At 46.5% G+C, this 26,287-nt stretch overlaps 3 protein-coding genes across 3 annotated transcripts in view; all 3 read left to right on the forward strand.

Moving 5' to 3' along the window:
* Positions 1 to 1,959: 1,959 nt before the first annotated feature.
* Positions 1,960 to 10,065, forward strand: LOC137795517 (GTPase IMAP family member 8-like). The gene is made up of 6 exons (XM_068593044.1): positions 1,960 to 1,985; positions 5,117 to 5,829; positions 6,499 to 7,197; positions 7,876 to 8,655; positions 8,743 to 8,895; positions 9,312 to 10,065. Exons 1-6 carry the CDS (start codon positions 1,960 to 1,962, stop codon positions 9,518 to 9,520), a joined length of 2,580 nt encoding a protein of 859 aa, XP_068449145.1. The 3' UTR covers positions 9,521 to 10,065.
* Positions 10,066 to 11,622: 1,557 nt separating this feature from the next.
* rabggta (Rab geranylgeranyltransferase subunit alpha) lies at positions 11,623 to 18,811 on the forward strand. Its single transcript, XM_068592986.1, has 17 exons — positions 11,623 to 11,728; positions 11,980 to 12,024; positions 12,715 to 12,825; positions 12,909 to 13,033; positions 13,137 to 13,324; positions 13,430 to 13,702; positions 14,086 to 14,169; positions 14,303 to 14,385; positions 14,496 to 14,585; positions 15,257 to 15,362; positions 16,047 to 16,098; positions 16,352 to 16,440; positions 16,533 to 16,621; positions 16,701 to 16,817; positions 16,900 to 17,013; positions 17,141 to 17,228; positions 18,212 to 18,811. The coding sequence occupies exons 2-17, from the start codon at positions 12,022 to 12,024 to the stop codon at positions 18,358 to 18,360; spliced, it is 1,761 nt and encodes a 586-aa protein (XP_068449087.1). The 5' UTR covers positions 11,623 to 11,728; positions 11,980 to 12,021; the 3' UTR covers positions 18,361 to 18,811.
* A 6,638-nt stretch (positions 18,812 to 25,449) lies between these two features.
* The window catches only part of LOC137795510 (protein-glutamine gamma-glutamyltransferase K-like), a 12,952-nt gene continuing 12,114 nt past the window's right edge, over positions 25,450 to 26,287 (forward strand). The window contains exons 1-2 of the mRNA XM_068593033.1: positions 25,450 to 25,750; positions 25,850 to 26,041. Of these exons, the coding sequence (XP_068449134.1) occupies positions 25,450 to 25,750; positions 25,850 to 26,041 (493 nt within the window). The remainder of the gene's footprint in view (positions 25,751 to 25,849; positions 26,042 to 26,287) is intronic.

Here is a 26,287-nt window from a genome sequence, read left to right on the forward strand (position 1 = left end):
TAAATTCATTCACATTTTCAATCTGAAAAATAAGGAAAGCGTCTCATAAATGTAGAGGATGATAGCGAGAAAGAGTCAATGTGAGAGTACAGAGCCTGTGACACTACTGTACGTGTGTGTGTGTGTGTGTGTGTGTGTGTGTGTGTGTGTGTGTGTGTGTCTCACAGGGAAAAGCAGCGAGTGTGTGTACATCCCCTCTGTTCCCATGGGGATGAGTAACAGTACAAACAGCGTCATTAAGGAACAGGAAGCTCTCCATGTCACACTGAGAGGAATGTCAGGCAGATTAGAGTGTGTGTGTGTGTGAGTGTGTGTGTGTGTGTGTGTGTGTGTGTGTGTGTGTGTGTGTGTGTGTGTGTGTGTGTGTGTGTGTGTGTGTGTGTGTGTGTGTGAGAGTGTGTGTGTGTTTTGAATGTGTTTGTGTGAAATCATTTCTATGTGTTTCAGGTGCACTCGTTCTCCAAGTCGCTCCATCTAAAGGTACTCTCTCTCTCTCTCTCTCTCTTTCTCTTTCTCTCTCTCTCTCTCTCTCTCTCTCTCTCTCTCTCTCTCTCTCTCTCTCTCTCTCTCTCTCTCTTTCTCTCTCTCTCTCTCTCTCTCTCTCTCTCTTTCTCTCTCACACACACACACACACTCACACACACACAATAGTGAAACATCCCATAATGGAGAATGGAATTGGTCAATTTTGTACCAATTTGCCTGAATATTACCTCATTTAAATACACAAATACACGCAAAAGCATCGACTACTACTACTACTACTACTACTGCTATTACTACTACTACTACTACTACTACTGCGTCTAGTACTACTACTACTACTAGTACTACCAGCATGATATGAGCCACATTCCCCAAAAAAGCCTCCTGGAGCGTCAATAAGACACCTTTTTGGAAAGATTAGGACCTAAAGAATCAGAATCTGCAACAAAAATCACAATGAAACAAAGTCTTGTCCTGTTAAGAAGGAGTTTCATTCAAAAAACTGTGATGTTCGGTTAAAAAATGGACAAAATTACGTATTTTAAGCCAAAAGAGTGTCTGAATGGGGCATGCTGGGACTTAAAATGGCCGCGGGAGGATCTTCACGCACGGTTTCCAAAAGGCTAACAGTGTCCATCGTCCCGCAGACGGCTCCGTCACCCTGAGGACCCCGCCCCCCCCCGTGGTGGAGGGTGACGAGGTGGTGTTGTATTGTCAGCACTGGACGGGCAGTCGCGGGAAAACCACTTTCTTTAAAAACGGAGCGGAAGTCGCCGCCGCCGCCGCTAACGGCTCAGACGGCGGAGCGAAGATGACCATTAAGAACGCGACGCGGGCCGACGAAGGCTACTACAAGTGTGCGTCCGGCAACGGAGGGGAGGAGAGTCCGGAGAGCTGGCTGTCGGTGACGCCGGATCCAGGTCGGCTGTCCGGCTTCATCCTCGCTCGCCGCCGAGCTTTGTGAACTATGAATGACGTCATTGTTGTGTTTTTAGGCTCAAACGTCACATCGACCAACGGGACGGCGGCCTCCGCGAAAGGTAACGTGATTTTATTTTGAAAATTCTTTAATGTAATAGATTTAGAGGGAATACTGAACCAGGCGGCAACTTCTGGTGCTGAAAAGTCAAGTCAAGGACTCCTCTGGTTGTATAGAAGTCAATGCTTCATGTGTTAAAGCTGCCTTCTCTCTCCTGACCACCAGGGGGCGACTCCTCTGGTTGTATAGAAGTCTATGCTTCATGTGTTAAAGCTGCATTCTCTCTCCTGACCACCAGGGGGCGACTCCTCTGGTTGTATAGAAGTCTATGCTTCATGTGTTAAAGCTGCACTCTCGCTCCTGACCACCAGGGGGCGACTCCTCTGGTTGTATAGAAGTCTATGCTTCATGTGTTAAAGCTTCATTCTCTCTCCTGACCACCAGGGGGACACTCCTCTGGTTGTATAGAAGTCTATATAAATGGCACTAAAACAATGCGTTCCCCCCTGCAGGCTCCTGGGTATGGATCACAGCTTCCTGCATACTTCTCCCTCTGTTTCTCATTCCTCTCTCTGTTTGGCTCGTTCGTCATCACAGGTCAGTGACTATAAAACTTCCAGCTTTCTGCTCTGTAAAAACTATGATTGCCGTTAATTAATATTTACTAAATAAATACGACCTCTACACAATAATAACAAGACTATGTGTAGATCTATACATACAGAACTATGCATTGAGCTGATTTAAACAATGTGAATGTATCTATTAATGACATTTTACTTAATTCAGCTTGAATAAAATCAACTCTGGACTTTATTCATATTTTAATTTGTGTGAAGGTTTTGCACCCGTCGCTGTTGGCTCTTCTCCAAAAAGAAGCTTCCAGAAGAGAAACTTCCTGAAGCGCAGCTTCCTGCGACCGACCCGGACGTGACGGAGGTGCAGTGGGACCTGTCCTGGATGGAGATGTCCGATCTGTTGGACGAGCGGTCGTATCCTGGAGCCTGAAGGCCCCGCGAGGCCGTTTGAAGGTCACATGACTGAAAGGGTCGGGTTTCTTCCAGGAGGACGCACACACGAAATGTGTTAAACTTCCTGTCCTTAGTTTGTAAAGTTCTCTGTTTTGATACAAATAAATACATGACTCCTCTGGTTGTATAGAAGTCTATGCTTCATGTGTTAAAGCTGCATTCTCTCTCCTGACCACCAGGGGGCGACTCCTCTGGTTGTATAGAAGTCTATGCTTCATGTGTTAAAGCTGCATTCTTTCTACTGACCACAGGGGGGACTCCTTTGGTTGTATAGAAGTCAATGCTTCATGTGTTAAAGCTGCATTCTCTCTCCTGACCACCAGGGGGCGACTCCTCTGGTTGTATAGAAGTCTATGCTTCATGTGGTAAAGCTGCATTCTCTCTCCTGACCACCAGGGGCGACTCCCCGGTTGTATAGAAGTCTATGCTTCATGTGTTAAAGCTGCATTCTCTCTCCTGACCACCAGGGAGCGACTCCTCTGGTTGTATAGAAGTCTATGCTTCATGTGTTAAAGCTGCATTCTCTCCCCTGACCACCAGGGGGCGACTCCTCTGGAAAAAAAGAAGAACAAATACTGCTCAAAAAAACAGTTTGTAAAATCTGCTGCTGCAACTACAAAATAAAGCACAAAAAGTACACTTTAAATGTTTTTTTTTTTATTTTTGTTTTGCTCCCTTTCATACTTAACATAGCAGGTTTAAAATAGCCCTCAATTCAAAAGACAACAAAGCTTGTGACAGCATGTCACGAGGGTATGAGCAGCGGCTCCTTACCTGTAACCTGTGAAACCGGTTCCTACTGGAAGGTGAGACTGGGTCACGTCGCTTTGTTTGTCTCACTTGTTTCGGGAAAGCCGCGGCGAGAAGGCCGGTGGATATGCCCCCGAATCCCCGTTCCCTTCCAACATTTCCTCCTCGAGGGCAAACGCTTCAGTTGCAGTCGACCCCCGACTCGGCTTTGAGAGGAGAAGACGTGTGACAATGGATCAGGATCTCGGTGAGTTTTATTCTAAAAAAGATAAACGGGTCAGTGTGTAGTTCAAGGCTGCATCGTTCACGCACTCGCACAGTAACAAGGAATCGATGTTGTGCCAATTGATTTTCTCCAAGAGGCCTTCTTCTTCATGTTGCTTTGATTATGTTCGACGTGCAAATTGTTTTTGAGGTCAAATCGACGCGTTCGAGCGTAAACACTCACTTCCACCTTCGGCGTGTGAATCAGAGAAGGTGGAAACGTTTGCACACTTTTCGCGATGCATTCAAGGTGCCTGGTTTTTTCTTCAATTCACAGCTCAGATCAGCTGTCAAAGCTCACGGTGTTCCCTTTAACTCATCCACTTTATGAGTTGTTTACTGTCAATGCAAAACAGGACTATGGTGTCCACGATGCATTAATTCCTTCCTCGCACTGTCAGTCTTGCGTTCGCATTAAAAGAAACACACAAAGGTTACACGACACCTGCAGACGCTTGCCAACGCAAACCAGTTCTACCGGACGTGACTGCCAGTAAGAAGAGTTCGCCCTTTTAGATTCCCGTACGTGGTTATCAAAACAATCCTCTTCCTTGGTTTGTTTGGAACTCCACCTCAATTAAATTGAAATACTCATTTAAATACTTCATAGAAATAGTTCTTTCAAACGTGTCATTGACGCTGCGAATCAGCTCGACAATAAGTTCTGAGTCTTGTACTTTGTGGTGTAGATTTACGTGTAAATCTACATAAATGTCCTTGTGATAACACCGTGGCTCAGATAACCTCTGAACATAACACAAGTCCTACAAGTTTTTCGATTTTGCCTCGTCACTTCTTGTATTTCTCATTTGTTTTGCGACAAAGGAAAGGTGTTTTATCCCCCCCTGCGTCAAAAATGATTTTGTTTTGGTTCAGGGTCATTCTAAAAATGTTTCTCAACTCACTGACAATCTTCAGTCTGCGTCTCTTCGAATAAAAAGGGATTAATGGAGTCGAAAATAACTCCGACGCAAAGTCCCAGAGGAACCGAACAGGCACAAGTTCACCGGAGCGTTCCTCGTCTTGTCAGTCAGGAGAAGACGCCGCGGCGGCGCCCGCTACGACGCCCGCTACGACGCCGTCTTCCCGGTTTACCCGTCTACCTCATCTTTCCTCCTGCTCAGCACGAGACCTGCCGCAGTCGTTTTGACGAAAGAAACTAATTGATCGCAACAAAATCCATCATCGTCGAGCGCAAAGGGAGCCGGTTTCACAAAGTTTCTGGTCCAAAGTTCCAAAAAATTGTTCTTTTGTCTTCCAGAGGTTGTATAGAAGTCTATGCTTCATGTGTTAAAGCTGCATTCTCTCTCATGACCACCAGGGGGCGACTCCTCTGGTTGTATAGAAGTCTATGCTTCATGTGTTAAAGCTGCATTCTCTTTCCTGACCACCAGGGGGCGACTCCTCTGGTTGTATAGAAGTCCATGCTTCATGTGTTGAAAGCTGGATTCTCTCTACTCTCGACCCCTCTGGTTGTATAGAAGTCTATGCTTCATGTATTAAAGCTGCATTCTCTCTCCTGACCACCAGGGGGCGACTCAGTTCTACAATAAGTTTCTGGTCCAAGTTTCCAAAAAAATACTTCTTTTGTGTCTGCAGACGGGAGCGAGAGCACCGTCCTGCCGGAGGTCAGGCTCATCCTGATCGGCGAGCGGTGGGCCGGCAAGAGCGTCTCCGGCAACACCATCCTGAGGGAGGAGCGGTTCGAGTGCGGCCGAACCAGAACCTCCCAGACCGAAGTGAGGCAGGCGGAGGCGGAGGGACGGCGGCTCGTGGTGGTCGACGCCCCTGGGTGGAGCCGCTCCCTCTCCCTCACCGAGATCCCGGAGGGCGACAAGCGGCGGTTTAAGCTCAACGCGTCCAGGTGTTCGCCCGGCCCGCACGCCTTCCTCCTGGTCGTCCCCGTGGACTCGGCCTTCTCCGCGGAGAGCAGGAGGACCGTGGAGGAGCACATGAAGCTGCTGGGCGAGCGGGTCTGGCGCCACACGGTGGTGCTCTTCACCTGCGGCGACTTCCTGGGCGGCAAGACGATAGAGCAGCACATCGAGAGCGAGGGCGACTCGCTGCAGTGGCTGACGAAGCGGTGCAGGAACCGCTACCACGTGTTCAACAACAAGGACCGGACGGACTACGGTCAGGTGACGCGGCTGCTGCGGAAGGTGGACGAGGTGGCGTGGGACAACGGCGGCAAGTGCTACCAGGTGGACGAGCAGACGCTGAGCGCCATTCAAGAGAAGCAGCGGGAGGTGGCCGAGAGGGCGGGAGAGAGAAGGAGGAGGTCCGAAGAACAGAGGCGACAAATAAAGAGACTCATTCCAGGTGAGTGTCACAATGGATACCTTAAAATGCTTTCTCTCTCCTGACCACCAGGGGGCGACAGCTTTGGTTGTATAGAAGTCTACGCTTCATGTGTTAAAGCTGCATTCTCTCTCCTGACCACCAGGGGGCGACAGCTTTGGTTGTATAGAAGTCTATGCTTCATGTGTTAAAGCTGCATTCTCTCTCCTGACCACCAAGGAGCAACTCCTCTGGTTGTATAGAAGTATATGCTTCATGTGTTAAAGCTGCATTCTCTCTCTTGACCAACAAGGGGCGACTCCTCTGGTTGTATAGAAGTATATTCTCTCTCCTGACCAACAGGGGGTGACTCCTCTGGTTGTATAGAAGTCCATGCTTCATGTGTTCAACCTAAATTCTCTCTTCTGACCACCAAGGGGTTGCTTTTCTGGATGTATAGAAGTCTATGCTTCATGTGTTGAAGCTGCATTCTCTCTCCTGACCACCAAGGGCGGCTCCTCTGGTTGTATAGAAGTCTACAAATGACTCTACTTCTCTCTTGATGTATTCCCTCAGTAAACATTGTAAACTAGTTTCAAGTCTTCTTCTATACAGCATGATGTTCATTTAGCAAATGATGTGTCTGTCCGAGGTGACTTCAATAACTGGTGTTGGTCAGGACTAATCTCGCTTTGTCTTTGTCCCACAAAGAAGATAGGAAAACCCTCCCAGAGCTCCGCGTGGTTCTCTTGGGAAGCCGAACCGTTGGGAAAACCTCAGTGGGGAACTCCATCCTGGGCTGCAAAGAGCAAGAAGACGGGATAAGAACGGCTCGCTCGGTGGCCCGGCGGGGTTTCGTGGGCAAAACGGAGATAACCGTCGTCGACACGCCGGGTTGGTGGAAAGGCTTCTCAGCGCTGGACACTCCCGGCGCGACGAGGGAGGAAGTGATACGCAGCCAGTTCCTGTGCCCGCCGGGGCCGCACGTCTTCCTGCTGGCGATCGACGCGGACGCGTCGTTCAACGCCAACCACTTGGACGCGGTGACGTCGCACGTGGAGCTCCTCGGAGAAGACGTGTGGGAACGCACGATCGTGGTTTTCACCAGAGGCGACTGGCTGGGAACGCACACCGCGGAGGAGTACATCGAAGGGGAAGGCGAGGCGCTGAGGTCCTTGGTGGACCGGTGCGGGAACAGATATCACGTCGTCAATAACAAGAACGCGGACGACGGGACTCAGATCGCCGAGCTGCTGGAGAAGATCACCGAGTGCGTGGCCGTGAACGGTTGGGACTACTTCGCCCCGGACTACAAGGTGTTTCAGACGATCCAAGAGAGAAGATCCAGCGTGGTGGAGGCGGCACAAACGAGGCAAAGCCAAGTCGTGGCCAAAAGAAAATTCCTCAGAGGTATAAACGGGTCGTCAAAGAAGTCTATGAGAAAATTACTCTCTACTGACCACCAGGGGGCGACTCCTCTGGTTGTATAGAAGTCTATGTTTCATGTGTTAAAGCTGCATTCTCACTACTGACCACCAGGGGGCGACTCCTCTGGTTGTATAGAAGTCTATGCTTCATGTGTTAAAGCTGCATTCTCACTACTGACCACCAGGGGGCGACTCCTCTTGTTGTATAGAAGTCTATGCTTCATGTGTTAAAGCTGCATTCTCTCTCCTGACCACCAGGGGGCGACTCCTCTGGTTGTAGAGAAGTCTATGATAAAATGACTCTACTTGTCTCTACTGACCACCGAGGGGTGACATATCTGGTTGTATAGAAGTCTATGCTTTATGTGTTAGAGCTGCATTCTTTCTACTGACCACAGAGAAGTGACTTCTCTGGTTGTATAGAAGTCTTTGAGAAAATGACTGCTGAAAATGACTAAAATTATGGCTAAATCTTACGTATTGCATCTTTAACGAGCTCAAACAACCTTTTAGTAATCTTTGTTATAACATAAGCACCTATAATATAAAAGAAAGAGTGAAGCAGTGATGCACTTCCTTGTTCTTGCGATTGTCCGACTCATCATTTACTCTTTTAGCATCGTATGTACTGGATGTAATTTTTCGTTTTTCTTCTCCTCAGACAACAGCAAAGAACTGCCGGAGCTCTCGGTCGTGCTGCTCGGTCAGAAGACGTTCGGGAAGAGCGCGACAGGAAACACCCTCCTGCGCAAAGAAGTGTTCGCCCCCAGCGAGAACGAGTCCTGTCAGGTGGAGAAAGGGGAAGTTGCCCGCAGGCTGGTCACAGTCATCGACACCCCTGGCTGGCGGAGGAACCCATCCGACTGCACCAAAGAGAGGGACCAAGAGATAGTCCGCGGCCTGTCGCTGAACCCCTCGGGGGTCCACGCCGTCCTGCTGGTCGTCCCCTTGGACCTGACGTTCAGAGACGCCCAGCGGGCCGCCCTGCAGGAGCACCTGGACCTCTTCGGCGCCGGCGTCTGGAAGCACGCCCTGGTCCTGTTCACGTACGGGGACAACCTGGCGGACGAGTCCGTGGAGGAGCACATCGAGAGGGGGCACGCCGCCCTGCGCTGGCTGATAGACAAGTGCGAGAACAGATACCACGTCATGAACAACGCCAAGAAGGCGGACGCGGGTCAGGCGGTGGAGCTGTTCGAGAAGATCGAGGAGATGGTGGCCGGGAACGGCGGCCGGCTCTTCCGCCCCGACATAGACGACGCCCGCCGGAGAATTGAGGAGAACTTCGGGCGGCGGCAGCTGAAGCTGGTGCTGAAGCAGCGCCTGAAGGAGGAGTACATGAAGAGGGAGCTGGAGCTGATGAAGGGCTTCAGGAAGACGCTCGTCCAGCTGCAGGAGGTGGCCAAGGGGAGTCTGACGGGCCCGAAGTCCAAGTTACTGCGTGAGTGTTGAGGTTTTATGATCGATTGGTCTTCTCCCATCTATGTTCTGTTGTTCCTGATATCTTTTCTTTTCCTTTTTTTTTTAGCCAAGAGTCTTGGCAGCAAGAGGAAGGATGGAAAGGAGAAGGAGGACATCTTGTACTCGAAAATCGACCAGGAAATTGAAAAACTGGATAAATTGATCGAAGTGAAACTCTCGACTCTTCTGCAGAGCAGCATGGACATCTTCCTCCCAGACTGTAAGTACACATGGGATCCTTATTTCTAAGTCCCGCCCCTTTCGGTGTCGCCCATGAGACCGTGCTTCAGGAAAAACACATACGATAACGAACGGAGACATTTTAGTAATTTACAATCTTTTCCTAAACCTGATCTAGTCATTTACGATCTTTTTACAAACCTAAATTGAGTAATTCACGATCTTTTCCTAAACCCGATTTCGTAATTTACGATCTTTTTCTAAACCTAAATTCAGTCATTTACGATCTTTTCCTAAACCTAATTCAGTGTTTCACGATCTTTTACTAAACCTAATTGAATGATCTCTGATCTTTTCCTCAATCTTAGGTCGTAATTCACGATCTTTTTCTAAACCTAATTCAATGATTTACGATCTTTTCCTGAACAGTATTTTCCGTGTTGGTCTCGTCCACAGTGAAAGGAGAGAGTCCAGCTTCGTCTCCTGCGCTTTTGCCCGAGAGGGAGAATCCAACGAGCCTCTTCGACAACGTTCTCGGTTGGCTTTCCACGCTTCAGATCGGGAGAAACTTCGACAACCAGATGACCCTGAACTTCTCTGAGACGTCGGGCTACAGATCTGTGGTGCCGTACGAGCTGGACTCTGAATTAGAAGAACAGTCGTGATTGAAAATGAAAAACAAAAAAGTACTTTAGCGAGAATAATTAACGTAATATTTTAAATAAAAGAAGGCTTCGGTTAAACATTACGGGATCATGTCATGAAAAAGGAATTTTTGGGAAATTTTGATGTTTTTACTGAGCTTATACTGCCACCGTCTTCCTTCCTTTAGGGTTTAATTTGGCCTCCATGTTCCGGTGAAAGTACCGTCTGCAAAGGAAACGTGAATATGTCGACCGGCGTGTCTCACGATGGCAAAACTAGTTTTTATGTCGCCGCCGTTGTTTTAAATGAACGAGCCGAGCCGATTTAAAATTTTTATTTTTGCTGTACTTTTATTTTACTTTTTATTCACGTGTCTGGATTATTGTACATACTTTTATTTTGAATTTTATTGTCACTTACGATGTTTAATTTATGCAAAAAAGGATAATTCTCTGCACATGAAAACCTTCAGGAAGACAGACAGGAAGAGAGAGAGAGAGAGAGAGAGAGAGAGAGAGAGAGAGAAAGAGAGAGAGAGAGAGAGAGAGAGAGAGAGAGAGAGAGAGGGAGAGAGAGAGAGAGAGAGAGAGAGAGAAAGAGAGAGAGAGAGAGAGAGAAGAAAGAAGTGTGAATAAACTCAGCCGCTTCAGATGTTTTAAAATAAATCTCAAACACAAGTCGATGTAAATTTAAATGATTGTCATGATGACATCACCATAATGATGACATCACCATAATGATGACACTGTTATAAGAGAAGCTCTAATAAAACATTACAACCAGTAACCTGCACCAGATCGCATGCTCTTATTTTGGAGATTCAAAGGAACATTAATGACCCAAAGTATTGTGTTCATCACGTTATTTCATGCGACTGAAGAACTCATCCAGAGATGACTCTGCTGTTTAGTGAGAATTAAATAAAGACGTTCCAGGGTTTTTATTCACATAGAAGCTGCAGAACTTCTCCACTGAGATGATGAATTCAGCAGGCAAAGCGTTGTTTCTCCTCTCTGTATTTAAATAAAACAAACGATTCAATGTGTGCGCGTTAATGTCGGCTTTTGTTTACACGATGAAGGTTTAGTTTTTTATCACCTCGTCATTTTAAAATCACACTTTGTATAAATAATTATCTTGAGGAATTATACAATTAAAAAGGGAAATGCTCGAGGCGGCTGCTTAATAAAAGGCTTTTAGTTTGAAAGGTAATTGGAGCCTTGCAGTTAATCATAACAGCTTAATGAGCATAATACCTCTTGATGAATACTCATCATTATGCATATTCATACACTTAGTGTATTCATCGGCAATAACAATTTGATTTATATTACTCTATTATATATTGTAATACTGGTTTTAACTTGCACTATAAATGTTTAGATTCTCATGTTTTCTTTTTTCTAGATAATTAATAAGCAGTGTTAAATATAGTGCATTGTATAATTTATACCTTGTAGCAGTAGGAAGAAGAAGTATTCCTATATTTCTCTGAAGTAAAAGTATAATATTAATGGTAGAAATATTCAGTTAGAACTGAAAGAGCTGCATTTAAAAGCATTAGTAAAAGTACAAAAGTATTAGTATCAAAATATACTCAAAGTACAAAAAGTACTTATAATTTGTCGCATGATTGATTTGAAGTCAGCTCATGGAGATTTTTAAAGGGCTCTTATTTTGTAATTCAACATCAGAATGTCCTGATTGTCGCTGAGTGACATCTCGAGGTGCTCTAATATTAATTTGAAGTGAAGTTTGTTAACCATGGATAATTTCCTTTCAAATATAATCTGAAATTTGAGACACATTGGCTCTTTAATGTGATTTTCTAGACCTTTTATTTTGAAATCACGATGTCCTGATATTGCAAGAGGTACCTTCCAAGGTGTCATGCTGTCGTTATTATGTATACATATATATTCACACAATAGAAATACAAAATATCCTTTGAATACAGTGTTTTATCCACCGGAAGTGTGCTCTTATTTTGAAGTCAGTCCTGGCTGTCTTAACAACGTATTATGCGCGTTGCTGCTGTTCGCCGTTCATTCCACCAGAGGGCGACAAAGAAATCACACGCTGTCGCGAAATGACGCGCTCTTGTGACGTACATTCCCTGAGCCGGAAGTGAATACTTGTAGTTGTCGGAAAGCCCGATAGTGACACGACAAATCAAACTACACCCGATACACACTCTCACACGACGAGCCGAGGAAACAACCGACCAGGTGAGTGTCTCGTGATGTAAACCGCGCGGCGGCTGGTGCTCGTGCGTCATAAAAAAATTATATTTTATAAATATAAATACATTATCGTCGGAGGCGACTGTAGTTCTGCTCCTTCAGCCCAGTGTTGTTGACTGGACACGGGGCTAACGAGGCTGCTAACTGCAGTGTTTTCACTCAATATTTAAACATATATTAATACGTTATTAATAACGTGGACCTGAATATAATTGCTCTTTTTCCATCTCAAACAGATCTTTTTTGGGAGGACATAGTCTTCTGCACAAACAGGAAGGATGGTAAGAGATGTGTCACTGGCTCAATGCAATGCTGAGATATGCTTATTCACTGTGGTGGTTCATATTGTGCATGTTATGATTCATATTGTGCATGTAGTGGTTCATATTGTGCATGTAGTGGTTCATATTGTGCATGTTATGATTCATATTGTGCATGTAATGGTTCATATTGTGCATGTTATGATTCATATTGTGCATGTAGTGGTTCATATTGTGCATGTTATGATTCATATTGTGCATGTTATAATTCATATTGTGCATGTAGTGGTTCATATTGTGCATTTAATGATTCATATTGTGCATGTAATGATTCATATTGTGCATGTAGTGGTTCATATTGTGCATGTAGTGGTTCATATTGTGCATGGTGGGATTGTAGTGTCTCCTGCTCTGGTAAAAAGAAAACAACATAGTTCCACCCAGGTGCATGCTGGTCCCTTACCTGCTTCCTCTTGTATATAACCTTATATAAACATAAGAACAATCCAAAAAGCTAACAATACCTGTAAAACAAACAAACTAAAAGCAAACAAAACACAAAACTATTAAGAGGAAAAGGCAAAAAAAAAAAAACTGAACTAAATAAGCAAACATAATAATTGTTGTGAGTAAAATAACTAAATGCTAAATGAATGTCTCCTGCAGTGATTATTACTCTGTTGTTGTTGTTGTTGTTGTTTCTCTGGACAGCACGGCCGAGTGAAGGTGAAGTCGACCGCCCAGCAGGAGGAGGAGAAGAGGAAGGAGCGGGAGAAGAAGCTGAAGGTCTACGTGGCCGCACGTGACGCCTGCTTCTCTAAGGTCGTTGTTGTTACTGAAGATGAAGTCCTGTTGGTTTGGTTCCTGTGCTCATTTCTCACCGTCCGTCTCTCTGACTCTTCCAGAGGAAAGAGGGCGTCCAGGATGAGGACGCCCTCCAGGTCACCCAGCAGCTCCTCTCGGCCAACCCGGACTTCGGGACCCTGTGGAACTACAGGAGAGAGACCCTGATGCACCTGGAGACCGTGAAGTCAGAGCGCGACCCCGCGAACGCGTCACAGATTTTTAAAACGGGGAAAATCACCGGAGACGTGACGGAGACGATTGTGTGTCTTTTTCTGTTGGCTCTCTAGGGACGAGGACGAAATGCAGAAGATTTACGAGGCCGAGCTGTCCTTCCTGGAGTCTTGCCTGAAGGTGAACCCCAAGTCGTACGGCAGCTGGCACCACCGGGGCTGGGTCTCCACCCGCCTGCCTCGGCCTGACTGGACCCGAGAGCTCAGCCTGTGCGACCGCTGCCTGAGTCTGGACGACCGCAACTGTGAGCAACGGAGGCGAGCGGGAAGGAGAAGGAAGCTCATTCAGATCTGATGTCTTTACTCACTTCCTGCTCTCTCCCTCCTCCTCTTCCTCTTCCTCCTCCCAGTCCATTGCTGGGATTACCGGCGTGTGGTGGTGAAGATGTCCGGCGTTCCCGTCGACCAGGAGCTGGCGTTCACCGACCGCCTCATCGGCTCCAACTTCTCCAACTACTCCAGCTGGCACTACCGCAGCACGCTGCTGCCGCTGCTGCACCCGGAGTCCCCCGAGCCGCCGGCGCCGCCTCCTCCCGCTGCTCCTCCTTCTCCCCTCCGCGCCTCCCCGCCTCCTTCCCCGCAGACCGCCTCCCATCGCGTCTGCGAGGAGCAGCTCCTCAAAGGTGAACGCCGGCTCGGCGGCGCAGTGCCTCAGGGCCGCAGACAGGGGGCAGTGTGACGCTTTGCACCGTCTCGTTAGGAGGGTTTAGTTGTTTTTGAGCCCTCTTTCGAATATTTCTGTCAGGCCCCATTTCTGCAGACTTTGCTCAAAAGGGAATTACCCACAATTCATAGCAATGTGACATTTATACACAGTGTTAAGAAGTTTAAAGTCAAGGAGTTAAAACTAAACATATATAAATATAATAACCCACAATCGACATGAACGCGACATGAGCACGGGGGTCAGAGGTCAAGGCCTGAGGGCTGTATAAGTACACAATGTGTGTACTATTACACACATTCATCATGAATAATTCCAGCTTTTCTTTTCTTCATCTTCCAGAGTACGAGCTCGTGCAGAACGCTTTCTTCACCGACCCCAACGACCAGAGCGCCTGGTTCTACTACCGCTGGCTGCTCGGCCGCGGTGAGTCCTCCAGACCGCACGCGCACACTTAACGCACATACGTACGCTTTGTTTTAACAGTTGTGTGTGTGTGTGTGTGTGTGTGTGTGTGTGTGTGTGTGTGTGTGTGTGTGTCTGTGTTCTTTCTCCCCAGCGGAGCGCGAGGAGATGATCAGCTGCGTGTTCGTCAGCCGCGACGACGAGAGCGTTTCCGTGGCGTTCTCCCGGCCCGTCAACGTGAGCGACTCGTTTATTTGTTTATTTGTTTATTTGTTTATTTTTCCGTGCCGTGAAGCCGTTTCCTCGTCCTCACGCTGTTCCATCGCTCCGTTCTCTTCCCCGTGAAGTCCGGCGGCTTGATGCTGGTGCTGGACGGGAAACCTCAGAGGGCGGAGTGGAGGAGCGTTCACCCGCGACTCAAACACAGCGCCGTGTGGGTATCCTGACCTGCTGCTGTTGTTGTTGTTGTTGTTGTTGTTGTTGTTGTTGTTGTTGATGTTGATGTTGATGTTGAGATGCCGGTGCCTCAGCAGGAATTCCTGTCCAGGTTCTTCTTCTTCTTCTTCTTCTTCTTTTTTTTTTTCTTCTTCTTTTTCTTTTTTTTTTCTTCTTGTTCTTTTTTTCTTCTTTTTCTTCTTTTTTCTCTTCTTCTTCATCTTCTTCTTCTTTTTCTTCTTTTTTCTTCTTCTTGTTCTTCTTTTCTTCTTCTTCATATATATATATATATATATATATATATATATATATATATATACATACATAATTTGTACACACTCTCTCCATCTTCCTCACATGAACAGGATGTTACACAAAGACAGGAGTGTGTTCCTCGTGTCTTTGTGTCTTTGTGTTCGACTAAAAGCATTTATTGGATTTTGCTCTTTGAAACACATCCGTTGTCATGCCAACCGGCTGTGGTGGTTGTGATTTCACGTGTCGTACGGTTCTTCATCACAGCTGCTGCACGTTTCCATCCGTGCTCTTCACTCTGAGACTCTGTGTCTATTTGGCAAAATCCGATTTTTTATTTTTATTTTAGTGTGTGTGTGTGTGTGTGTGTGTGTGTGTGTTGTATGAAATAAACCGTTGACCCTTGACCCCGGCTCAGACCTGTGAGCTTCCTCCTGGAACGATCAGTGACATCAGCACCGAGCACAACCTGACGGTGCACTGGATGGAGAAGCACACGCACAGAGACTGTGCTCTGTACACGGGTGAGGCGGCGGCCATCTTGAGGCCGCAGGCAACGTCACGCTGTCAACTCTAGAACTTTTGACTCTTTAACCTTTTAACTCTTTAACCTTTTAACTCTCCAACTTTTAACTCTTTAACCTTTTAACTCTCCAACTTTTAACTCTTTAACTCTTCAACTCTTTAACCTTTTAACTCTTTAACTCTTTACCTTTTTAACTCTGGAACTCTTCAACTTTTAACTCTTTAACTCTTTAACCTTTTAACTCTTCAACTTTTAACTCTCCAACTTTTAAATCTTTAACTCTTTAACCTTTTAACTCTTTAACCTTTTAACTCTTTAACTGTTTACCTTTTTAACTCTGGAACTCTTCAACTTTTAACTCTCCAACTTTGAAAGCTTTAACTCTTCAACTTTTAACTCTTCAACCTTTTAACGCTTTAACTTTTAACTCTTTAACTCTTTAACCTTTTAACTCATTAACTTTTAACTCTTTAACTTTTAACTCTTTAACCTTTTAACTCTTTAACTCTTCAACTTTTAACTCTTTAACCTTTAACTTTTAACTCTTTAACTCTTCAACTCTTTAACCTTTTAACTCTTTAACTTTTAACTCTTTAACTTTTACCTCTTTAACTTTTAACTCTTTAACCTTTTAACTCTTTAACTTTTAACTCTTTAACTTTGAACTCTTTAACCTCCGCAGGCCGGACTGAGAGTTGGTGTCGGGACTCTGCTACAGATCAGGAACTCTTCAGGTACTCATGATGTTCATGCTTTTCTTATGCAGTGTATAAATGTATATAAATGTGTGTATATTTATGTGCATGTGTGTATATTTATGTGTATAAATTATGGCAACAAATAAAAGGAAAAAATAATAATAATCTGGACTCTACGGTCTGAAATGGCTGCTCAGTATCCATGAGGAGGAACGAGGCGGCGTTACACTCTGTCTGCAGACCCGGTTCATCCGTCCAGAGTAACGAGTGCGCTCTTTGCGTCCTGCAGGAGCGAGCTCTCCGTGGAGAAGACCTCGGTGCTGCAGTCGGAGCTGCAGTCCTGCAACCAGCTGCAGGAGCTGGAGCCGCTCAACAAGTGTGCGTGCACTTCAGAGGCGTCGCGTGCTCTCGAGCTTTCCTCCTCCTCCACACACGAGCTGCGCGCGCTGACCTCTGCTCGTCCTTTGCAGGGTGTTTACTGACCATCATCCTCCTCATGAGGGCGCTGGACCCTCTGGGATACGAGAAGGAGACGCTCGCTCACTTCCAGACGCTCAGGGTGAGTCTCCCACAACACCGCCGCGCCGCCTCGCACCGAGCAGGAAATGAGATTTCTGACTTCCTCCTTCCCCCCTCAGGAAGTGGACTCCATGCGCTCGGCTTATTACGCCGACCTGTGCAGCAAGTTCATGATCGAGAACACCATCCTGAAGATGGAGTACGCTGAAGTGCGCGTCTTCAGTCTGTCGGGCAAGGTCGGTCCAGAGTGACGCAAATGAACGGAATCGACTTGTTGGTGTTTTTCATGATTTGTTTCCTTCTTCTTTTCCCCGACAGAAGCTGACTACATTGTGCCACCTGGACCAGCTGCTGCTGGTCACCCACATCAACCTGTCGTCCAATCAGCTGCAGCGGCTGCCTCCTCAGTTCGCCATGCTGCGCTGCCTGCAGGTGATAACCATCCCGTCACACGTCCGTCACTTTCACAATTTCCCTCCAGCGGGGAGACGATCGGGAGGAAAGATAAGTTTTTATTCTGCGACGCGTTTGATTAAACTTCTTTCTGTTCCCCCTGCAGGTCCTGGAGGTCGACGATAACTCCATAGAAAGCCTGGAGGGAGTTTATCACCTCCCCAAACTGGAGGAAGTCCTCTTGAGGAACAACAGTATCCTCACGCTGGCATTTTATTCATTCATTTGTGCGATGTTTAGAAGTTATTTTCATGCATTCGATATAATATTTTACTTAGTCAGGTGTTGTTCGTTTACTCTACGTCAGGAAAGAGGTCATTTAAAGGGACAGTACCGAGTTTTACTGCAGCAGAAGCAGCTAACAGCCTCCTGCACCTCTTTTCCAGCAGGCGTATGAACCCCAAATGAGTATTTAAAATATCTTCACCTCGTCTCCTTGATGTCAGACACCTTTCTGACTGATCTGAAGCTGTTGTCTCTGCTCTCACACCAGACTCCATTCACAGAAACACTGATTTAACCTCTCAGAGCTCTGGAGCTGCTGCCCTGTTGCTGCATCACCTGCTACTGTGTTTATGTTGTCACGAGACTTTTGGATGTTTTAAAAAGGTTCATTCTGATCCACTAAAGTCTCACAACAACAAACTAATAAACCGATCCGTGCGGCGGTAGACCAGCAGCTCCTTTTGTTCCGAGAGGTAAAAATGCTGCTTTTGTGAATGGACCCTGGTGTGTGAAGATACTCTAAAGACAGTGTTCACTTAAACTGTTGGAGATCCTGAAATACCTCCTGCAGCAGAACATCACTTCGCTCACGCAGACGCGTCAGCGTCAGAGTAATGTTGTTGTTTTCACCTGTGTATTTTTTAATTAGGAGGAAGAAGAAGAAGCCACTTTGCTGCTCTCTTCTCTCCTTCACGCTTCGCCTCCCTCAAGAGGAGTCGTCGTGCTTCACCTTCTCCGTCTTCTTTCCCGTTGAATCATAATTTGCAGCGCCGTGCCTTCTCGCGCAGGTTTTTTTTTAAATTTATATTTAGCCGAATTAATTCGCATCCCGGCGTCCTATTCGCCACGCGGGTGTCACCGTTCTCCATCTCCTCCGAAATGGAACGCACCCCGGCAGCGCCCGCCTTGTTGTTGTTTTTCTGTTCGTCTCCTTTAACCCAAAAACCTCCAGACATCTCCACGCTGGCGTCCCTCCAGCCGCTGGCGTCCTGCCCGGGGCTGAAGCGCCTCGACCTGCGCGGCAACCCCGTCACTCAGCTGGCCGGCGTGGAGGCGGAGCTGGCGGCGCTGCTGCCCTCCGTCACGGACCTCCTGCTCTGAGTGTGTGAGTGTGTGTGAGTGTGTGTGAAAGGAGCAAATGGGTGTTTTTCTCTTCTCAGTGGGTTCCGCTTGTCTTCGAGGAGACTGTCAATCACTCAGATCCTCCTCCCGCCCCCCCTCTGAGGGTCTGGAGGCCCGATGCCCTCGGGGCTCCTGTCAGAGGAGGAAACACCTTCAGCAAAGTGTGTAGATTGTGAGTCTGCGGATGTCCTCTGCAACACGTGCATGCGTTAAAAAAAATGGAGTAAATTGACCGGCTTGTTGCTTCTATGAGCCTGAAAACGGTTTGATTTTGGGAAATCAGGCTTCTGTGTAACTAACTTAGCGTCCAGAGCATCTCATAGTGCACTCCTTTTGTTTATTGTTGTGTAAAGCGTTTAATATATGACACTCTACTGTTGCACAGTAAGTCACAGGTCCACTAATAAAACAGCACACATTGTGTCACTGCCTTCCAAAAGAAACAAACAACACGCCTCTTGTTGTTTTTTGACAGGTTTTCCCTGAATGCAGCTTAGTGCCGCTCAGGAGGCGGTTCACTAGGTGCGTCTCGGTCGCATGAATCAACCGTCGGTTACGTTTTTTCTTGAGAAATACTCGGCTTTGCGACATCGTGTCGAATTAAGTTCGTTACTCTGAAGAAGCCCCGCCCCCTGGGAGTGTCGGACCAGGTCCAAGTCACCTGAAATGGAATTTAAAAGATAAATAAATACCACCACACACACACTCACAAAGGGAAACAACAAGATGTTTAACGCTTTTCAGCTGAAGAGGAACAACGTTAGCATGCTGACGGTTAGCGGGTCGGTGCTAGTAGAGTTCTGCAGAGGTAACAGGAAGTTAGCGCCTCCAATAAATAGATGGATGGATGCTTTATGAAATTATTTGGCAACACCTGCATTTGTACATGCAGGTTACGCACAAAAATGCACAAAATATAGAACAATTATATTAAATTAACTAGCAAAACGGTAGCGCTAATCTAGCATGGTCACATGACCTCATGTTACAGAGGAACTCCACCAGGTCACATGACCTCATGTAATAGAGGAACTCCACCAGGTCACATGACCTCATGTAATAGAGGAACTCCACCAGGTCACATGACCTCATGTTATAGAGGAACTCCACCAGGTCACATGACTTCATGTTATAGAGGAACTCCACCAGGTCACATGACCTCATGTTAGCTTATAGAGGAACTCCACCAGGTCACATGACCTCATGTTAGCTTATAGAGGAACTCCACCAGGTCACATGACCTCATGTTAGCTTATAGAGGAACTCCACCAGGTCACATGACCTCATGTAATAGAGGAACTCCACCAGGTCACATGACCTCATGTTAGCTTATAGAGGAACTCCACAGGGTCACATGACCTCACATCTCCTCTACTAAGCTAAAAGAGTACTAGTGTCCTAGTGAGGACGCTTGGTCGTCTCCTCTAGACTCTTTTTGTTCCTTCTTAAGACACAGAAAAGCGGAGAAGAGGAGTTTTCCCTGTTTTATATCAGAGAACAGAAGGTTGAAGTCTCTTCATCTCGCGTTAAACACAAAGACGCATTCAAACACGTTGAGACGAACAAATCGCTGACTCGTGTCCAGGTTTCAGGACTTCTTCTTCACGAGCGCCAAACAGACTGAGGATGATGGAGGACGTCCGTCGTGTCATCAGAAACCAAAGTGTGCTGGAGAGAAAGACAACGCCAAAACCCGCGATGCTTTCCTGGGCGGTGTTATGGTGGAGACCATGACTCAGGGCGCTGAAGGTGCAGGTAGTAAATCCACCGCTTTTGTTTCTTTTATTTTCCCGTTTCTAAATGACATCTCAGAAATATTCACGGCACGCCCGACACGTATTCAGTGTCCCTCCATGTTGTGAAACACGAGCTTTTAGTTGGTCTGAAAGCCACTGGACCAGTCGGAGTGGCTCCGCCCACACAGACGGAGGAAGCTCGTCCACGGCTGAGTTCCACTCTGCTGCTTCAGTCTCGTCGTCGTGACTCACTGAGATATTTCAACAATTTGAACTATTGTCGTCACGCTTTGTGTTACTTTTACACCTCTTCTGTCGGCTGACAAACCACCGTTTGATTTATTTCACCTTCATTTGATAGAATTTAACGTTTAATAAATGAGTGAGTGAGACTAATACTGCAAAAATGATGACTGCTCAAATAATTGCGCTGGTCAATTTATAGATTTTTGTGTATTTTTCTTTCATAACTCGTCTTCTTTCATTCTCGTGGAACGAAAACATTTATTTAACGTCTGTTTGCATCTGAAGTTATTGTTACTTAATGCCTCATTTGCATATTTAAACAAAACATGTCATACAACTTGCAATACAATAAATGCATCTCTTCATGCCAGTGATGAAGTGGTGAAGTTGTAGGGTGAAATCGATGACTTCATTATTTTACCCTCTTCACCTGCAGAGTCTTCATCAGTGTGTTAATGTCACTCATCGGCTCTTTAAAGTGGGCGGGACTTCTGTGTGGAGGCTGCACGTTCTCCATCGTGGCAGCGTGGGACACACACACACACACACACACACACAGTCCAAAGACATGCAGGTTAATTGGACTCTAAATTGTCCAGAGTGATCATATATTTATGATTATGATCATGAAATATCAGACTTCTGTTCACTAAATGTGACTTTTGGTGACGGCTCGGGCTGCCGAGACGTGACCCGACTGCTGTCGGTGCAGCGGGAGGGCGTGGCCTCACCGGCTCAGCCCACAAGTATGTAGAGGAGGAGGCGCACAAACACACACAACGACACACAACGACACACAAAAGACGCGCAAAGACGCACCAGAAGAGCTTCCTCCATTCTACAGTCTCACCTCTTCTTCTTCTGCTGGAACTACGTGAGTTTGAACCAGCGTGTGTCTGTCTGTCTGTGTGTGTGTGTGTGTGTGGGTGTGTGTCTGTGTGTGTGTGTGTGGGTGTGTGTCTGTGTGTGTGTGTGTGGGTGTGTGTCTGTGTGTGTGTGTGTGGGTGTGTGTGGGTGTGTGTGTGTGTGTGCAGCCTGCTGACTTTATATTGTCTCACATGCAACAACTTCTCCAGTGAGCAGAGAGTTCATGCCCAAACCAGCTCACTGGATTTACAGTAGGAGAGAAAAAAAAAGGGTGTAAATATGAGACGGATTTGTTCTGCATGTCAAGACTTATTCTGCTCATCCCAACGTGTGACTGGGAGGGATCCGTTTCCTCCAACTAGAACATGCGACCTCTCACCTGTGACCTCCAGCTGCATCTAGTCTCCAGCCGGTTTGATGGCGCGATCGATATTTGTCTGACATTAAAAAGAGGCAAAACGTGTTTGCGTTTCCCGGCTCAGAGGTCAAATGTGAAGTCACCGTCTTGTGTGTTGAATTCTCAGTGAAGCGCTTTTCGTTTCCCTCCTTGTTGTGTTTGAACGGCCCCGAGGCGGCGGGTCATGAGTGTAGCGCTCGCCACGCTCCTCGTGGTAAAGACCATAAGAACATATGGAAGTATATTATTATTTAACTTGCCGCTGACGTCATGAGGAGGAACTTTCTTTAACACATTTTTTCTATCACATTTAACATGGACATTATGGACCGCTGTTTTGAAGCAACCTGTCAATCACCTGGTAGCCCCGCCCCTAAAGCGTCCCCTGCCTTATGGTCTGTTTGACTCTAAATGACCATAATGTACTAAATGAACATCACGCTGTATAGAAGAAGACTAGAAACTAGAGATTGAGACATAAACTCATGTTTACAATGTTTACTGAGGGAATACATCAAGAGAGAAGTAGAGTCACTTATATAGACTTCTATACAACCAGAGGAGTCGCCCCCTGGTGGTCAGGAGAGAGAATGCAGCTTTAACACATGAAGTATAGACTTCTATACAACCAGAGGAGTCGCCCCCTGGTGGTCAGAAGAGAGAGTGCAGCTTTAAGACATGAAGCATAGACTTCTATACAACCATAGGAGTCGAAAGTAGAGAGAATGCAGCTTTAACACATGAAGCATAGACTTCTATACAACCGGAGGAGTCGCCCCCTGGTGGTCAGGAGAGAGAATGCAGCTTCAACACAAGAAGCATAGACTTCTATACAACCAGAGGAGTCGCCCCTTGGTGGTCAGGAGAGAGAATGCAGCTTTAACACATGAAGCATAGACTTCTATACAACCAGAGGAGTCGCCCCCTGGTGGTCAGGAGAGAGAATGCAGCTTTAACACATGAAGCATAGACTTCTATACAACCAGAGGAGTCGCCCCCTGGTGGTCAGGAGAGAGAATGCAGCTTTAACACATGAAGCATAGACTTCTATACAACCAGAGGAGTCGCCCCCTGGTGGTCAGGAGAGAGAATGCAGCTTCAACACATGAAGCATAGACTTCTATACAACCAGAGGAGTAGCCCCCTGGTGGTCAGGAGAGAGAATGCAGCTTTAAGACGCTTCAGAGTTGGCTTCACTCTTCAGAACAGGAGTTTGACGTCTTATCTGTAGATCTGATCAGTGGGATCATTTTGGCGTGTCAGGATGCCGTCCAGGCCCCGAGGGAGCCAGAGGAAAGTCTGCGCTGCGTGGTGAGTTCTTTGGGAACGTCTCTCTTCACAGCGGGTTCAGCTGTCGGCGTCTCAGAGGAGCATCCAAGGATTCTTTGGCACTGAGGCAGGTGCTGGTGGAGGATTTCATTTCCCCAGATAAACACTTTTGCGGCGCCGCACCCCGCCGCAAAACTTTCACAACCTGCGGAGGCGTCCCTCTTCTAATCACTGCAGGTGAAAATGAATGAATGAAAAGGTAAAACAGTTATTGTTTCAACCGCTTCATTGAAAGCAACTCGGAAGTAAATCTCATCTTTTATTTTAACCGAAGCCGAGTTGTTTGAGGGCGGCTGTCGCCTCACGGCAGAACTCCTTAATTACTAAGGATGGTTAAATGTAGGGAATTATTTCTCCAAGGGGATTAATAAAGGATAATTTATTTTCTATTTTCAGTTAGTTTCATGCTATGAGCCGAGCTGAAGCCATCTCCTAATGCGCTCACAGTAATAGGCGGCATGTTCATCCGGTTGTCGTGGATTAAGTTTTTTATGGTCATAGCAGTTTTTTATGGAAGCCCATTTTCATTTTTTTTTGTCCTGATTATAATTATATATAATTATGATTAATTTTTTTGTCATAATTACGACACAAAAAAATCATAATTAAATATAGTTATATTTATGACAAAAATATGGAAATTAGCTTCCATAAAATACTGCTATATATATTTTTTTTAAATCATAATAATGACAATTTTTTTCCTTTTTTTGGGGGGGGCAAAATTATAACTTTTTTCTGTGGCGGAAATGAGCTTCCGTAGTTTTGAGCCTCATCTGTCGACAATAAATGTGACACACAATCGTGAGCCTGCCTCACACATGTTGCCTCACACATTTTGTCGCATGTGATTTATTGTATTGTCTCCAAACTTCATTGGCATATGAATGTGAAGCCGACTCATTGTCAGTCCTGCTATTGCTTCATCGACTCACACGGCAAACTCTGTCAGAGGTGCCGAGGAATGCAAAGTGCATGAGGGAGCGGGTCTTCACTGGGTTTCCGAAGCGTTTCTTGACGCCGGAAAAGACAAATCAAATCGGATTGAAGTGAGTTGAGCGGAGAGAGAGAGGCAAGAAGGAAATGCAGGTGGAAATAAGATGGATTTGCAGCGATCCACCCGGCTTAAGTTTGGCAGAACACGTGCATTTTCTGCTCAGATTCTTTCGACACTCTGAGAAATGAGATTTTTTATCTCCGCCGACGAATCACGGTGTTTTTGATCTTACACAGGAAAATGTGTTTTTACCCCGGCATGGTTGTGAATCAGAGCACGTTGCGCTCACCTCCCCAGAAAAACCCTCCTGGACGCTTTCACTGACTTAATAAATCAGATTGTAATTCAGCGTTGGTGAATTGGCTCCAGATGAGTCCCGGTGGTTTTGCGGCGTGAGAGCAGCCTTCCCGCTGAAGGATTCTCTGAGAGCGGAGGGGAAGCACTCCAGATAGTTTATTTGCCACAGTAGTGGACGAAAATAAATATTGATTATTCTGTTCCTCTCTGAAAACAGGTTGCATCGGCAAAATATCTGCAATGTAGATTTGTGGAGAGGAGGGTTATGGAGGTGACACTAAAGATGCATCGGAGTCACGTGACTTTTGACAATATTCTGTTGTTGCCACATTCACAACCACGGCAATGTTGCCTCCAACATTTACACATGCAATGTAATTGATCAGATAGAAAAGAACAGAAAAGTTATGCAGAGAAAATATCAGTAATTTGGTTTGAATCCAATATCTCTTAAGATTTTTCAGCCATCGATATCGTCATAGACTGCCTGACTTTTAATCCCTTTTTTAATCCTTTTTGCCTGTCTTGAAAGCCTATGCCTTTATGACGAGTGCAGTACCAAGCGCCCTCCACCAGATGGAGACATTGGCTGTGTTTTTTTACACGGTAGGCTGTTTGTTGCAGCAAATCAATTCAGACGCTTGTATCAACTCAAAAAAAAAAAGATTCAGGGAAATCGTAGTAGCCATTAGCATGATTTCTACTCACTAAACAGCGACGGTGAGACCCGATTTATTCTTAAAGACTGTTCTTTCTTTCTCTCACATATCCGCTTCCGGTGCCTTTCTTGTACCCCACACTTTTTCTAAAAACACATCATACAGAAAAGTGGAGGCTTATGCACATTTTAAGCCCCAGCATGCCCCAGTGAGACAATGTATTGCCATAAAAAAACGTTTTTCAAAGTTTAGGAGGGCGACTGGCTCAGTGGTTTGCATTCCCGTCTTTCAAGCAAGAGGGTCCGTGGTTTGAACCCCGGCTCTGCTCGTTAATGTCAATGTGTTCTTGAGCAAGACACTTAACCCCAAATTGCTGTGTCGGTATAGAGCAAAAAATGTAAGTTGCTTCGGATGCAAGCATCAGCTTAATGTAAAGACAACCTTTTAGAGGCGGTGGTTTAAAAATGGCGCCTTACATGCCTAATAATGGATGGCGTGCCCCTCGGTTTCCTCACGGCGTTCCCTTCTTCTCCTTCCAGGATGCCCGTGGCGTCGAGGCACTCCTTCCGGAACAGATCCTCGGTGGGTCGGTTTCCTTCCGTCAGTCTGGAACCCGGGGAAGACCCGGAGAAAGAGAGCCAGGAGAGAAACGAGAGCGAGGGCGAGAGCGCGTGTCGGCAATGGCTTCGCAAGGCGTGCCCCTGCTGCTGCCGCAAGCCAAGCGGCACCGGCGACGACCTCAGCGACACCGTGCTGACGGTGTTCGACGACGAGCCGGAGCCGGTGGTGGAAAAGGACGAGGAGAAGGACGAGGAACCGGCGGTCGACAGCCAGCTCGATGGTAAGCGACGTACCGAGAGAGTTTTTCCGATTGTGTCATGAACAGAGATCGGGTTCAGCCCTCATGTGCTGGTTTCTGTGTGGCCCATCCGACCCGCAGACCTGCTCCTGAAAGTGCAATCCGTCGACCTGATGAAGAGCAAAACGGGGAAGAACCGCACGGAGCACCGCACGGACCTCTACCAGAGCGACCGCTTTGTGATCCGCAGAGGACAGACCTTCCTGATGTGGATCACCTTGACTCGACCCTTCAGCCCCGACACCGACAAACTCCACCTGGAGCTGAAAACAGGTCGGTCTGTTTGTTTGTTTGTTTGTTTGTTTTACTTCCCACTCTGTGAGAGACCCTTAAAGTTTCTTTGGATTGTTGGAGCGACATCGGGGATGTTGTGTTACCACAGACTGTGAATAAGAAGCGGACATTGTGACGTCACCCGAAGCCTCGAGTTCGGTGATTCCGTTATCTAGCCGTCGCCATGTTTTTTGACGGGTTTTTTTAAGTAGAGATTTTGAAGTATTTGGCTGTCAATCACAGTAA

Source organism: Clinocottus analis, unplaced genomic scaffold, assembly GCF_023055335.1.
Source record: "Clinocottus analis isolate CAN_PGR_092001 unplaced genomic scaffold, fCliAna1.0.p SCAF_28, whole genome shotgun sequence".
Lineage (NCBI taxonomy): Eukaryota > Metazoa > Chordata > Actinopteri > Perciformes > Cottidae > Clinocottus > Clinocottus analis.